Source organism: Polistes dominula, unplaced genomic scaffold, assembly GCF_049000335.1.
Source record: "Polistes dominula isolate Pdom_NZ unplaced genomic scaffold, Pdom_raw_medaka contig_79, whole genome shotgun sequence".
Taxonomy (NCBI): domain Eukaryota; kingdom Metazoa; phylum Arthropoda; class Insecta; order Hymenoptera; family Vespidae; genus Polistes; species Polistes dominula.
In genome coordinates this window covers 3,949,141-3,963,964 of record NW_028300916.1, presented here as the reverse complement: position 1 = coordinate 3,963,964, position 14,824 = coordinate 3,949,141, and the positions used below count along the sequence as shown (strand labels likewise).

The following is a 14,824-nucleotide window of genomic DNA, read 5'->3' as shown; positions in this document are numbered from 1 at the left end:
TCAAGAGGAACTAAGGGTTCTCTACTTTTATCTTTTCCCAAATATGGAAAGCCGTTTATTATATATTTGCTACGTACATGGGATGCTAACCAAAATTTTATACCAAATTTGTCCGGTTTATTGAACATGTATTGAGTGAATCTACACCTTGCTTTCGTTGGAAACAATTGTTCGTCCATAGTAATATATGGTCCTGGTTTATAACAATTTTGACTGTTGTCAATAAACTTGTACTAAACTTCGGAAATCATAGCAAATTTATCGGTTTGTAACCGTTGGCTTCGTTGGTTTCTGTCGTCAAATCGAATAAATCTCATAATCTCCGTAAAGTCATGTCTACTTATAGTATTTGAGAAAAAAGGCGGGCCCTACTTTTGATTCCATAGAAGTGCTATATATATATTCTTAGCCTCATATGCGCCGCGTGCATACAGAATTGCAAAAAAACACTGCTAACCCGATAGTCGAGCGAGAACTGTAGACACTTTGAAGTGCCGTAAATCATTTTCTGGAAGGCACTTCTCGAATGAAATCGTACCACAACTACATTACCTTTCCTTTGTAACGACTTTATAGTTTTGGCATTGAGTCTTAGAGAGAAACTATTACAAAAATGTATAAATCGTACTACCGGTCAAATGACCGGTCGTGGTAGATAAGACAGACCACAAATTTTTCTCAGAAAATAAACAATAAAAAAATAATTGAATATTGAAAAATGTATCAAACATATATATGAGGAAAAGTCGTAAAGTTTAAAGGTTTAAAGTTTAAAAATTTAAAAACGGTCATTTGACCGGTCCTGGTAGGAATAGTGTTAAGAAATAATCGACTATAGAATTTTCAACTTCAATATACAAATATTAAAATACATTCAGAATCGTTAAAAAATCATTACAAAGGGAGAAAGGGAGAAGGTATTTATGATAAAAAGGTTTATATTTATCGCTTTGTAATATATCTATGTCATTAAATTTATCTGCATTCAATACTGTTTCTTTTTTCTTTTTTTAAATTTCTAAAAGTTATGAATCATTTTATCATATCGGAAAAATTTGTACAATTAAATAGGATCTTAGATTGGAATTTTAAATTGAAATTTAATAGAATAAATATTTATAATACTTAACATGTAAATATCAAATATATCAAATAAAAATATTATATTGTTTATTAGTTTATGTTTATGTTAAAATAATGGCAGCACATGCACTTATTACAAGTGAGTGCCTCCATGCCAAACTTAAGTAGCATTCGTAGAGAAGGATTGATTAGTGGGCCCTGAATAGCTCAATGGAAAGGGCAGTCGCTGAAAAAAGGAAAGGACCCCCAAAACCCAGGTTCAAGTCCCATCAGGTTAGCTCTGTGTTCTAAGTTCTTTTCCACAAATCTTACGATAAATAAAATCAGACAATGACAATTATCATTAATACAATATCAAAAATATCTTTTGACACACATCCATATGTACGTTTAATTAATTTGAATATTAAAATTTGTTTAAGGGTAAAATGATTATTCAAATCTTTTTCTTATACATTAATTGTCAATTTCCATTAGATCTGATTCGATGAACAACTTTCGATATAAAACGAATATAAAATAAACAAAAAAATTCAAATTATAATAATCTGTTGAGATAAACAAATCTTCTTAAATGTAAATGTTAAAGTTTCAATCCACAGTAAACTAATCTCATGAAAAAAATATTCTCTTACTTGTTTCGGTGAAAATAGAAATAACATATAGAAATACGATTAAGACGGGTTTATCTTTGACCTATAGTTAATACCCTTTTCCACAACTACTATACTATTATATTCGAATTTTATTATAATTCAATCGTTAATATAATGAGAATGTGTAAAGTAACCGAAAATTGACGTAACATTAAATCACGTCAAATGACATAATAAAATAATTAAGATATATTATTTTTAGATTTATACAATTTTCTAATTCATAATTCATATTTCAAATAAAAGTTTCATTGTTTCACGACAAAATCCTATTCCTATAAATATTCATAAACAAAGATTAAAATTTCATTCTTAGTTTTGATTGAAACAAGTAATATTTATACGCGCATAAATCTTTATATTTTCTATCATACTACTTACGATCTGCATAATTATTTAACGCAAATAAATTCGAATATGTTCTAATATGACAATTTTTCTGTATAATTGTTAAACATTAATTAAACTTTTATATTAATTTTGTCGTATTAGATTGAGATCATAAACAACTTTGAATTGTTACAAATCGAAATAAGTACCATGATTTATAATGTTGTGTTGATATAATTCAAAAAGGTGTCATTAATAATGTTACTTATTAAAATTTCTGGATATACATGAACAATACTTTTATCTTGTAAAACTATAATATTTAAACGTTAATGTTGAAATATTAATGTGTTTAGATTAGTAATCGTAGTACAATCTTATAAGAGATAAACGAAATATTTATAAATTTGAAAAAAAAAAACATTATATTTCTTTATCAAGGTTACCTAATATTTGATTTATTGTTAAAAAGACTAATAGAATAATTGCTTTATAAACAATAAAAATATTAAATCAAAATGTTATGTACATGTAATAAAAAAGTAATTTTCAAACCGATTGAATAATAATCGTATCTATTAATAAAAAGAGATTTTACGTTTATTAATATTAACTTTTTATTTGTTATCCGAAAATTATTATTATTTATATACATATAATTAATATATTGTATAGTAAAGATATTAAAATATTTCTCGTAGATTTAATTTAAATATCTTTTAATATTTCGTCAGAGTTGTATGATATACGAATATTAAAGAATATAAATGAAATAATTTTAACTAATTAACATAATAAATTAATTTCTTTTATCAAAGTAAATATAATATATGTTTCAAAAGAAAACAAAAAATAACTCGGTTTCTGTTATAAATAACATAAAGTAATGGAATATATTTAACTTATTGTATAAGGAATATTTGTTATCTTCGATATTTCATATTACAATGAATTTCTATTTCTTCATATAATTTCAATGAATATTTTTTCATTGTAATATAAATGTTCTAGGAAAGTCATTGAATCATATATATATATGTATATGAAAGTTCAATAACAAGAAGCTTTTATATTTTGTTCGTTTAAACCATGTTTTCATTCTGCCGTACAACTATCGTACAGTTTCATTTTTCCAAATAGTTCAATACATTAAGAATGTAGTTGACGTGAAAGATATATTCTATAAGAATTGGTTGTAAAATAATAATAATAAAAAAAAAAATAAAACAAATAAAAAAATAGAAAAAAAGAAAACCTAGGAGAAAAATTAAGATAAAAAAAAAAAAAAAAAAAAAAAAAAACAGGTCGAGATATAAAAGTGTTTTAACCCTTTCGTTGAAAAAATTTCTAAGGGGTTAAGGATATAAAAGTTTTTTTTAAATGTAATTTTCAAACTTTTTCTAATAATTTTTTTCTTCCTTTCTTTCTTTGCTGTAGAATATATAAGTTTTGTTTTGAATTTTTTTATTCTCTTTATATAATTTATATTTATTCTTATAAATGTTGCTATAAATATCATAGTTTGAGATTGTTCAGAATTGTTTGTTTTATTCTTTTCAAATTAGTTACAATTTTTCCGTTGGACTGATTGTTTACTTCTAATGTGCGTAGCTAAAATCGATTTGATATGATAGATTATATATATATATATATATATATATTTTTTTTTTTTTCAATAAAATTCTTCGATATAAATATTATATACACGTATATCTTACATACGCATGTATTCTATCAATTTGTAGAAATCAAAGGAAAAGAAATGTAAAGCTATTGGTTCGTCTTGTAAAATAGAAAAAAAGAGTTATTCCACTAAAATAGAAAAAAAAAGTGGGGACATCCTCTAGGCGTATTTTTTCATGAAATTAAAATATAAAATTTACCAAAAGAAGGACAAATAAAAAGTTTGTATTAAGGGACGGTACCGAATGAACCAATGATATTCAGATTTTAACTTTTAGTCCAACTGCTAAGGAAGGGATGACTATGGTAGGGAGAGGTAGGGAGAAGTACATTTAACGGTCAGATCTGTAGAAGGCAACTCATTTGACGTTGAAACGCGAAAGAACATGTTTCATGCAAACTGTGATCATTATTTATAATAGTTTGAGTTTCAAGTAAAAACAATTAATATAATTGTGTTATCGTGTGTTTCCTTTAAGTGTAAGTTTGAGAGTATGAATATTTTGTTTAAGAAAGTCAAAACTAGTGTCGTGTGTTTGAAAAGAAATTAATTGACCTTTACATTTTTTCTTTTTGTCTACCTTAGGAAGAAAGTGAAGGGAAGAAAAGGATCATCCTTGGAGGAAAAGTACATGTGGATTAGAAAGGTTAGATGACTTTTCTTTTTCAAATTTATTTTATTAACCTTCATCAACTTTTCTAATCCTAAAAAATGCATTTTCAATAAAAAATGCTCTCACAAATATTCTTAAATCAAATCTAAAAAATGTATAACCATATTGCCGTTTTTCGGTAAAATTAAAAAGGCTTAAATATACAAATATTTATAAAGAAAAAAAAGAGATACATTTTCTAAGTTATCTAGATTAAAATATATATATATATATATATATTTTTCAGTAATTTTTTTTTCTTAAATGTAGAAATAATTTGAAATCCCTAGTAACACAAAATATTGAAAAATATTGAATACATATGTATTTAATATTAAAAAGAGATTCAATGTCTATACTAAGTTGTTATAATGTTTATCTTTACTGTTTAAATTTTATTTCGAAAACGTACATTTATATATATATATAAATATTTTCATATAAGGATAATATCTAATAAGAAAAAATTATTCGTAATTTGACACGTTGTGACACATTTTTAAGGAAGGTGAACGCGCTAAGTATAGTGTTAAATGAAAAAAAAAAAAAGCTAGAATCGGAAACGTTAAAGTTTATTTGCTTTTACGAATTCGTTCGTTAAATTTTTTCATCCATCGTTTAATTTTATTTTGTTTGAAAATTTGTTCGCGTTCTCGAAATCCGAACGTCTGACAAGGTTTTTCAAATTACTTTTTATGTATTTTATCGTTACTTATCGGCAGGCAGTTATATTTTTTGTTTATTCAATCTTACAAATAAACAAGTTTTATTTCGTCTTAGAAAAACAACTAATTTATATATAAATATATATAAACATTCAAGGAGTTATCTTTCTTTGTCTTTCTTTCTTCTTCTACCTTTCTCTTTGCCCGTGTCTTTTCCGCGCATGTTTCCATTTCTTCATTCGTAGTCATTGAAATGATATTCGAACATTCACGCATACATTAACAACGTCCCTTTGCTATGAATTCTCTTTATTTACGAAAATTTAACATTTAGTTTAACCTTCGGTTCGAGACCTCTATTATTTCGATTCTAAAAGAAAATAATTTTCTAGTTGGGGAAGAGGTATTGTCTTCTTTCTTCTTATTCTATTTCTTTTCTCTCTCTCTCTCTCTCTTTATCTATAGTTTTTTTGATATTAACGAATTCAATTGTGTCGGGAATAGTTTATAATTTTTTAATGAGTTTTTATCAAATTTTAGTTTTGTTATTGAGCAATTTTTCCCTGACGCAACTCTGACGCAACCCTGATGCAACCCTGACGCAATCCGGAATACTTTTTCTCTTTTTTATTTTGTTTTCCAAAAAACTATTAATTAATTTATAGCATCTGGTCACTAGATATTTAACTATTTGAAACTATTGATTTGAACAATTTGAAAATGATATTATTTGTTTTACGTTGTTAGATTCAAATAAATAATTTCCAAATTTTTTTCTTTTTTTTTTTTTCTTTTTTTTTCTAGGCACTTCAGATCTATAGACGGGAAAAAATTTTGCATAGTAGTAAGCATGTATAAAATCATTTTAATATAAAAATGTTCCTATCAATAGATCGTAAATTTCCTAATTATACTCCTAACCTTATTTAAAGTGTTCGTTTTTTTTTTTTTTTGAATGATATTACTCCTTCGTATTATTATTATGCAAGTGCTTACTAATTTTTTTACACAATAAAACCTTAACATTAATGTCACGTAAAAATATTAATTAATATGAAATCCAACAAACCCGTTTATTAAAAATCATTCCTATAAAATAACCAATTAATTATTAACGATTATTTATCAACAAATGTCCGAATTGATCATTAATTTTATTTTTATTTTGTTTAAGTAAAAAAATACAAAATGGGCATGTATTGCGGCGATGAAGAAATACTAGGTTTGCCAAAACAGCAAAAACCACAGCAGCCGCAACAACAAATCATTGTAGAAGAACAACAACTACCCCTCCGTACTTCAGCCACACCGGTATGTGATACAACTATGGTGAGTAATCGTCTGAATCCCCTTCTCTCACAGCCTCTCTTTTTCTCTCTTTTTCTTTTTCTTTGTTTTATTGTCCCCTGTTCTGTGCTAGCCAGCTTTAACGTGTATACCTACTTTCACGTATATATAAGTAGCTACCCCCTACGCATTTTATCACCCTTCCTCCTGTATTATACTTTAGGAAACTTCCCCCTTTTCCGATCGAGCAAAAACTTATTTTTTCTATATTCAATAGAATTCTCTCGATGATCAAAAATAAGCCAGTGATTCTCTCTCACAGCAAAAACAGGAAGCCTCAGACGAAAAGAACGATTTTGGTATGTCTCCAGAAGATGATTCAAGTGATTCAACATCTCCTATGAGTGAACAATTTTTTTCAGTAGATAATTGCGATCTATCACCCGAAAGCGATTCTTGGCCTGATTCCAATCATCCGAAATCTAATAATACCGATTACAACAATACTCACGAAATGTTTAATCAATGCAGAATATCGCAAGATTTACAAACTATTAATGATTCTGACCACGCGTCTAAGGGAGACGCGTGGTCAGAATCATTTCAATGTCCCGTTTGTAAGGAAATCAGTATAAATAGGTATGTTGGTGAAATAAATTATATAATAACAATAATTTTAAATATAAGATATGTATATTAAATTATTATATTTTTAGAGACAGTTTTTCTGAGCATTTAATAAGTCATTATGGCAATAGAAATGAATGCTTGGATATTAGAAACAACGAAACGGATAGTCCTGTTCCCGGACCATCTGGAGTAAATCAAAGACGTAGTTCACGTAACCGAAGTGAACAATTGGAAAATAATGGAACCGAGGAAACTGGTCTACGAGTACCCCGCGTCAATTCTCAAGGAAGAGTCAAAACATTTCGTTGCAAACAATGTTCATTTGTTTCGGTAACCAAACCTCAATTTTGGAGTCACAATCGTCTACATATAAGAGCCGATAAGATACTTATGTGTCCAAATTGTCCATTTGTAACTGAATACAAACATCATTTGGAGTATCATTTAAGGAATCATTATGGTTCGAAGCCGTTTAAATGTGATAAATGTTCATATACATGCGTTAACAAATCTATGTTAAATAGCCATCTTAAATCACATTCGAACATTTATCAGTACAGATGTGCTGATTGCATATATGTGACTAAATATTGTCATTCGCTCAAATTGCATTTGAGAAAATATACCCATTTACCCGCGATGGTACTGAATGCGGACGGTTCACCAAATCCATTACCAATAATAGATATTTATGGGACTAGACGAGGCCCAAAAAATAAAACTAAAGCTCAAAGGGTTCATGCTAAAACTACCCGAACTAACAGAGCTAATCGATCTGAGAATGCAAAACGATCAAGTCCACAAGAACTTAAACCTACTACTAAGACTTCGACTATTACTTCTTTCGAAACTTCAATGAATTTAACCGGGGCTAGACCTTTTACCATTAATATGGTAAGTGATGAAGATGCTAGAACTAATAGTGTTGTCAATAATGCAAACACAGAAAGCCGGTCTTCGTTAATTGCTCATAATCCAGTTTCAAATGATATATCAGTACCGAATCAAAATCCTGTTGAAGAAACTCAGGAAAGGTTGATACCATTGGATCTTAGTATACGCGAACAACCTAATTGTAATGAAAACATCAATGATATTGATCAAACAAATACAAAATTGATTTCTTCGATTAAAGCAAGAAGTAGTAGCAGACGAAAAGGGAAAGCGTATAAACTTGATCGTAGGCAAGTTTTTTCTGAAAACGAGAGTGACGAGTATATAACAGTAAAATCAAGCCAAGTTTCAGAGTTTATCACAATAGAAAAAATGCATATGCCCAATATAGAAAATGACATAAAAAAATATTATTCGGAAGATCCTTTGAAAAATCATCAATCGGAGGATAGTTCGGAAAATCATACAATACTTCGTTTGGGAAATCATCAATTTGAAAATCCTACAAAAAATCATGAAAAGGCAGGTTCTTCAAATGATTATCAATCAATAATTTTCTGTAAAAATCATTCGGAAAATCATAAATCAGTTGGTAATGAAACAGCTTTTTTGAAAAAATTTTCAATTTATAAAAACCCGAGTCCTTATATTCAGTTTAAGCCACCATATAATAGATTAGACCCTTGTAAATCTTGCGATCGTATAAATAAAGCTGAATTAGATTTTTTGACAGATAATTAATTCAAAACATTAGATAGGTTATCAAATTGAATTATGTTAATATATATTACAAATATAATATATATTATTTTTCTATATTTTTTATTTTTCTATTATTTTCTATATTTTTATATATTACCAAAAAATATAATATATAACGTATATTATTAATATATTTAACAAATATATATTATTTTTCTATATATCTATAGATCTAACTTTGAAAGCTACATTATCTCTTATTCTTTTTTTAAAAGCAAACATAAAATGCAATTTGTGCAGCAGTATTAAACTTTGCAATTCGAATATTTAAACGTAGAAAACATCTAATGTTTTGAATATACTAGTCACCGTATTGTAAACTCTTCCTATATAATTAGCTACAGTAACAATTAGTAATCAGTATAGATGAAAAAGTAAAACAGAACCAAAAAAATGTCATATACAAGTAGATCTATGAATACCAATATATGATCTCATAATTGTGTGTTTAGCTTATACCAAATATATAGATATATATATATATATATCTATATAATCTATAATATACTATAAAATATATTTATTATAGTATAGATTTATATGTAAATATAAAAGTATATATTTTTTGATTTGTAAGAATTTTACAATTCAAGAGTGATTCAAAGACTTACATTTGATTAACTTTTAGAAAAAAAGGAGAATTTTTTTTTTGAAAAGTATAGAATAAAAAATTATATAAATATTATATAGATAATATATAGATAGAGCAATCGATTAATGACTGAAGAAACTTTGCGCTATAAGTTACGAGAATTCATGTGCCATTGCTAGATTGTGATTCAAAGTTTGATCAGACGAATCGTGATGACTAACATTTTCTTTTTTGATGGACGACATTTTTGTTTGTATCCTATCGATTGACCATACGTGATCTTTTCTTTTTTTTTTTTTCGTGTTATTCCTTTACGTTGACATTTAACGCAAAATCGTTATTTACTTTTTCCCAACAATTGTTCTCATTTTTTTTTTAATTACTTCATATAACACGAATTACGATCAATCGTAATTACACATGATACTCGTTTTCTCAATTATATTACAAGGAATATAAATATAATGAAAACACCAAATGTATAGAATGGAACCAAATGAATGATACAAATAATTTAAGTTTATATCTCAGGGTTTGTACCTATATAATAATTATGTATATATAGATATACACACATATATATTTATATATATATATATATATATAAAATTTCGATAATTAGTTTGCCGACATTTTATTGATATATTAATATCAATAAACAAAAATAATCTATGCATATAAATTTTATCACTATACTGTTAAAAAATAATCAATACCTGTATAATTATTGAAGCAAAACAACTAATTGAGAAAAAAGTTACAAATTATAATTATGTATTTTTAATGATAGAATTAATTACATCGAAATTTTTCTTGTATTCTATTTTACCGATTGCAGATACAGAAAAAGAGCCATATTTAAAAGAATGCAGATTGTTACTCTAACATTAATAGAAATTATTTATGAAATTATTTATTTTGTAATATTCATCTGCATTCATTATCATGAATATAATATACTATGTTCTATAGATTTTGTTATTATAGAGAAAGGTAAACAGCAATGTAAATAATACAAAGTACCATAGATTACTTTGAACGTTACCGACTGTTGGAATATATCAAGTATTTCAATATTTTGTATGCGTTTATTCAACTGATTCTAACAATTTCAATTGTTTAATCATTCGCATATATAAATTTACATCAAATGTTAACTAAAAAATCAAAAACAAATAATTAAAAACAAAAAATAAAAAAATTCTAAAATACTTTCAAAGTATTTGATAAATGGTTAAGACGTATTATTATATAATTCATACTATTTTGACCATGTTGGTCATCACCATCATTGGTATTTCAGGATTCTACTAAAATATTAACAATTGTTATAAACAAATTATAATAGTAGAATCATGTAACCACACGTTCAGATAGAAATGTTATTTTATTTTGTACGCTAAACTTATTAATATTCTTAAAAAATATACAGAATAATTTATCATTAGTGTCATTATTCAAAAATATTATTAATGAGAAGGTTCAATTAGATGCAATGTTCATTTTTTCGTTCCTTCGTTGTAAAAAAGAAGAAAATTATTTCTCTGATAATTTTTCTATCGAACGTCAAACCATATTGGATAATAAGAACATGCCAATCAATTGTCAATCAATATGCAAATTTCTACTGATCGAAACACCCATGGGAAATTTCTTGCCTAATTTCTTGAACCATTGATACCATAAATTCCAGAAGAAGTCTTCGATTTAATAAAGTACAAATTCTATGAATTTTTATTTTATTTTCTTAAAATTTTCTGTAACTCTAACTAACTTTCATGTTTTTCATTATGCCAAAAATAATGTTTAGGTAAAAATAAATATTACGATCTAGTCATTGATGCTTTCCGTTTGTGTAAAAGACAATAATTGTAATAATAATAATAATAATAATGATGATAATAATAATAATAATAATAATAATAATAATAATAATAATAATAAAAAAAGAAAGAAAGAAACATAAATTGATATAATTTTTTATGTGTGTGTGTGTGTGTGTGTGTGTGGGTGTGAAAAAATACATATACACGTTGTGTATCGTTTAACTTTCAAAATGTGGATGTGCTGCAAACGAAGCTCTCCCTTTGTGATTTGCTAACGAACCGATTAAGAGACGAAACGACGGAAAAAATTTAACAGAAAAAGGGAAGTCACTTCATGACAGGGGTGATAACAATTTTGAAACGAAGTGTCGTGACATTTAAAAGCGAAGCTTCCAATTTCGATCGAAGGAAAAAAAAAATAAAAATAAAAAAAAAATAAAAGTAAAAAGAGACAATTGTTATCATTAAGAATAAACTTCAGTACTTTTTTTTTTAATAAAATATATAACGTGTACGTAAGGTTTACTTAAAAATAAAAAATATCTATTTAAAGTAATGAATGGAAAATGAACCGATTCGGTTTCTCGAGTTTGGTCGATATCATCAGAGATTGGCCTAGATTTTAACGTTGAACTCTTTGAAACGAAACTGCTAGTTAAACGAATGCAATTTTCGATATGGAGTGTTGAGAGCCCAGCACTTCGCTGACAATTTAGTTTCCCATTGGCATAGTAATAAAGGTTTCTTCTGTCTCGATAGTACAAGGAAAGCACATAATATCATAAATAAAGGGTGAAAAGGATTGCTGCTTTTATAAATGGTTAATGTTCCCAACATTTTATAGTCTCCCTTTTTATATCTCTGCATAATTGCACACCTCTTAAAATTTGAATTTCTCATTGTGTAATATTATTAAAATAAAAGTAGCTTACTTGATTTTTTTCTTCTTCCTCGTCAAAGGATAATTACGTTGATTTCCAAACTAAGTAAATACATTAACAATTAAATCTAAAACAGATATGTTAATAAATTTAAAATTTTATTAACAAATATATTTATAATAAAATCTTTTGTAAACCTGCGAAAATATTGAATGGTAAATTTATTATGGACTTTTAAATACATATAATTATTATTTAATGTTTTTGTGTGTGTGTGCCTTCAGAAATGCCATTATACATATATCAAATGGAGGAAAATCAAAAAGGTTTGTTGTTAAATCCAACGAAGATCACCTGAAACAAAAAGAAAACTATATTAATTATAGAATCAAGTGAGATAAAATAGCCTAACATGTGAATCGTCCAATTCGCAGATGCACTTTTCAAATTGAATTCTCTATTTACTTTTATCAAATATCTATTTACCGTTGCAATGAAATTAAATTTAAACGCGTAATTTTACATTTACAAAAAATAATAAAAATAAAAAAGTAAAAGTACAAATATTAAGTTACTAGAGAAAATAATATGTATTAATTATTATGATTAATACTTTTAAACTGCATTATATAGAAAAGAAAAAATTGCAAATTTAATAAAATACGATCACAGTTAAAAATCTTAGGGACAAAAAAAAGAGAAATTACTTTGATATTCAAAAAACGATAATTAGGCTTCAAAATGTAACAATAAGGGAATTTAAATATTTTGACTCGAACTATAACTAAACACATATGAATCTTTTTGACAATTAGACACGGACATGGTGTCCAAAGGAGATGGAATGGTCCATCATCTCCAATTATAACTAGAAATTAATGACGAGCAAAAAAGTAAAACAATAAAATATAAAATATGACTAGAGAGCCATTTTCTAAAGGTTCGAACTTGTTGTTGAACCTTTGAAAATAACTCAATAGCCTCAGTAGTTGCCCTCTTGAGCCACAATTAAGTGGGGGCCTCTTCGGCATTAAGCCTCTTCTTTCTTCATTCCATGAATACTGCATTTGGACATTTCCTACGTGCGAGCAAGATAAGATCTTTCATACTAATTTTGCAATTGAACTCGTATTTTGTTATGATTCTAATTCTCAATTATTCAAAAATTAATTTACATTTCGCGTTCACTTTTCTAGCTCGTGGACCATCAGTGAACTTCAAGTTCATTGATACATACACGAGAAAATTTAATGGAATGTCCAAGCAGATAATAATTTCCCTCGATGACCTAATAACACTTCGCACTTTTAACGTCTAGTAATAAAATCGAATTGAAATAAAAAGTGCAATAAATGTAATGCATTTTCTTGCAATACTTTCATTTCATTAATATGTTATATTTAATTATATCAAATATTTGTAGCTGTAAGATGAAATCACGATAGTGCGTAGTGCTAATCCTGAAATACTTAAAACTAAGTATCAAATGCATCAAAGAATTTGCGAATTTGATTCGATTCTATCTCGCTCGAGATAAAATCGAAGTAGAAATGAATCCTTCAAATGGTTACAAATACCTTTGAATCATGATACATAATAAAGATCACAGAATAGTCACAAAATAAATTAACAAATCAAGCATAATATAGAATGAGATGATCAAATTTTGTAACAATTCTGTATAAACCAGGAGGCGGAATTTCCACTCCGGAGTGGAAGCAAGAAGTCTAATGCCTTTCCTGGATCCTACCTACTTAAAATTAAAGTTTTCACATTCATTCAGAGAAGTATGCTACCTGCCTGCCTATTACCCATATTTTTACCCATTTTAAGAAAAACCATACATACCCACCCACTCACTCCACGGTTCTCACACATACCACCAGGGTGCAAAAGCCTAAACTAGAGAGCATGCCCCGGGGCACCTCCGACACCCTAGTTCAACCACGTTTTCTAAACTTATATGCTAATGGGTATACGTACGTATTTTGCTGTAATCGACTGCCAAGGCTAATGATTATTGCATAAAAAACTAAAGCAAAAATACAAGTATACACTAGTATATTTATATGCATACTAGTAATATACAAGTATATCAAAGTTTCCACAAATAAATGCAGTAACTCTACTATGCAAACGATTATCAAAAAAATTAGAAATATTTAATATAAATATAAGAATGAAGATAGATATGTAGAAGTAATGCTTTAAGTATTTAATGATGTATTAAATGAATAAAAAATATCGCGAAACGATGTACAATACACACTACCTAATACGCACACACAGGTGTAAAGTACATCGTGCAATCACTAGCACAATAACAGCCGCCAATAGGGGAAAAAACTAAAACTAAACCCACGCTAACTGTTTCTCACCCATACGTGTAACACCTGGGCACACACATAGATGAGAACGCAGAAAGTATGGGGGGAGAAACGGGAGATTAGTATATTAGAAGCTGAAAATCCTGATCTAAAAAATATGATTAACACATATATAAATATATCAAAAGATTTTAATAAAAATTCATCTAAGCGACTAAGGACTCTACAAGTCATTTGGTGAATAATGACTTAAACAAGCGAATGAAAAAAAAAGTTACCCCATATGAAACAATTACAGTTTCGAGGTAAGGATGTATTAAAAGACTCTACAATGATGATGTATATTTTTTGCAAACCTCGGACGACTCCTTTCATTAAGTTGGCTGTTCTAATGAAAGAACTGGGCTTTGAGCCGCCACTTAACTGCCAAAGTCTATCCGTCGCGAATGAGTTTGTCTTCTTGCTCATTTATTTAAAATATCAAAGTATTGATATATCAAAATTAATTTCGATTACATAAATTATGTACGAAGCAATGCATGTAAGACATTTATT

The 14,824-nt window shown here is 27.4% G+C and overlaps 1 protein-coding gene across 4 annotated transcripts; it reads left to right on the top strand.

The window, feature by feature from the left end:
• The first annotated feature begins 4,094 nt into the window (after nt 1-4,094).
• Nucleotides 4,095-8,635, top strand: LOC149033093 (uncharacterized). 4 transcript variants are annotated; one of them, XM_089170654.1, is made up of 7 exons: nt 4,095-4,232; nt 4,339-4,399; nt 5,875-5,914; nt 6,245-6,399; nt 6,680-6,716; nt 6,783-6,996; nt 7,074-8,635. In XM_089170654.1, exons 2-7 carry the CDS (start codon nt 4,385-4,387, stop codon nt 8,620-8,622), a joined length of 2,010 nt encoding a protein of 669 aa, XP_089026780.1. In that variant the 5' UTR covers nt 4,095-4,232; nt 4,339-4,384; the 3' UTR covers nt 8,623-8,635. The 4 variants fall into 4 exon arrangements, with proteins under 4 accessions (XP_089026780.1, XP_089026779.1, XP_089026778.1 ...); XM_089170653.1 differs by having other exon boundaries at nt 6,780-6,996; XM_089170652.1 differs by having other exon boundaries at nt 6,680-6,996.
• Nucleotides 8,636-14,824: the final 6,189 nt, after the last annotated feature.

Excerpts from the sequence above, each read along its gene's own strand:
- LOC149033093 (XM_089170652.1), top strand. Across the intron at positions 5,915-6,244 it reads GGAAAAAATTTTGCATAGTA|TAAAAAAATACAAAATGGGC; the intron begins GTAAGCATGTAT and ends ATTTTGTTTAAG. Across the intron at positions 6,997-7,073 it reads AAGGAAATCAGTATAAATAG|AGACAGTTTTTCTGAGCATT; the intron begins GTATGTTGGTGA and ends TTATATTTTTAG.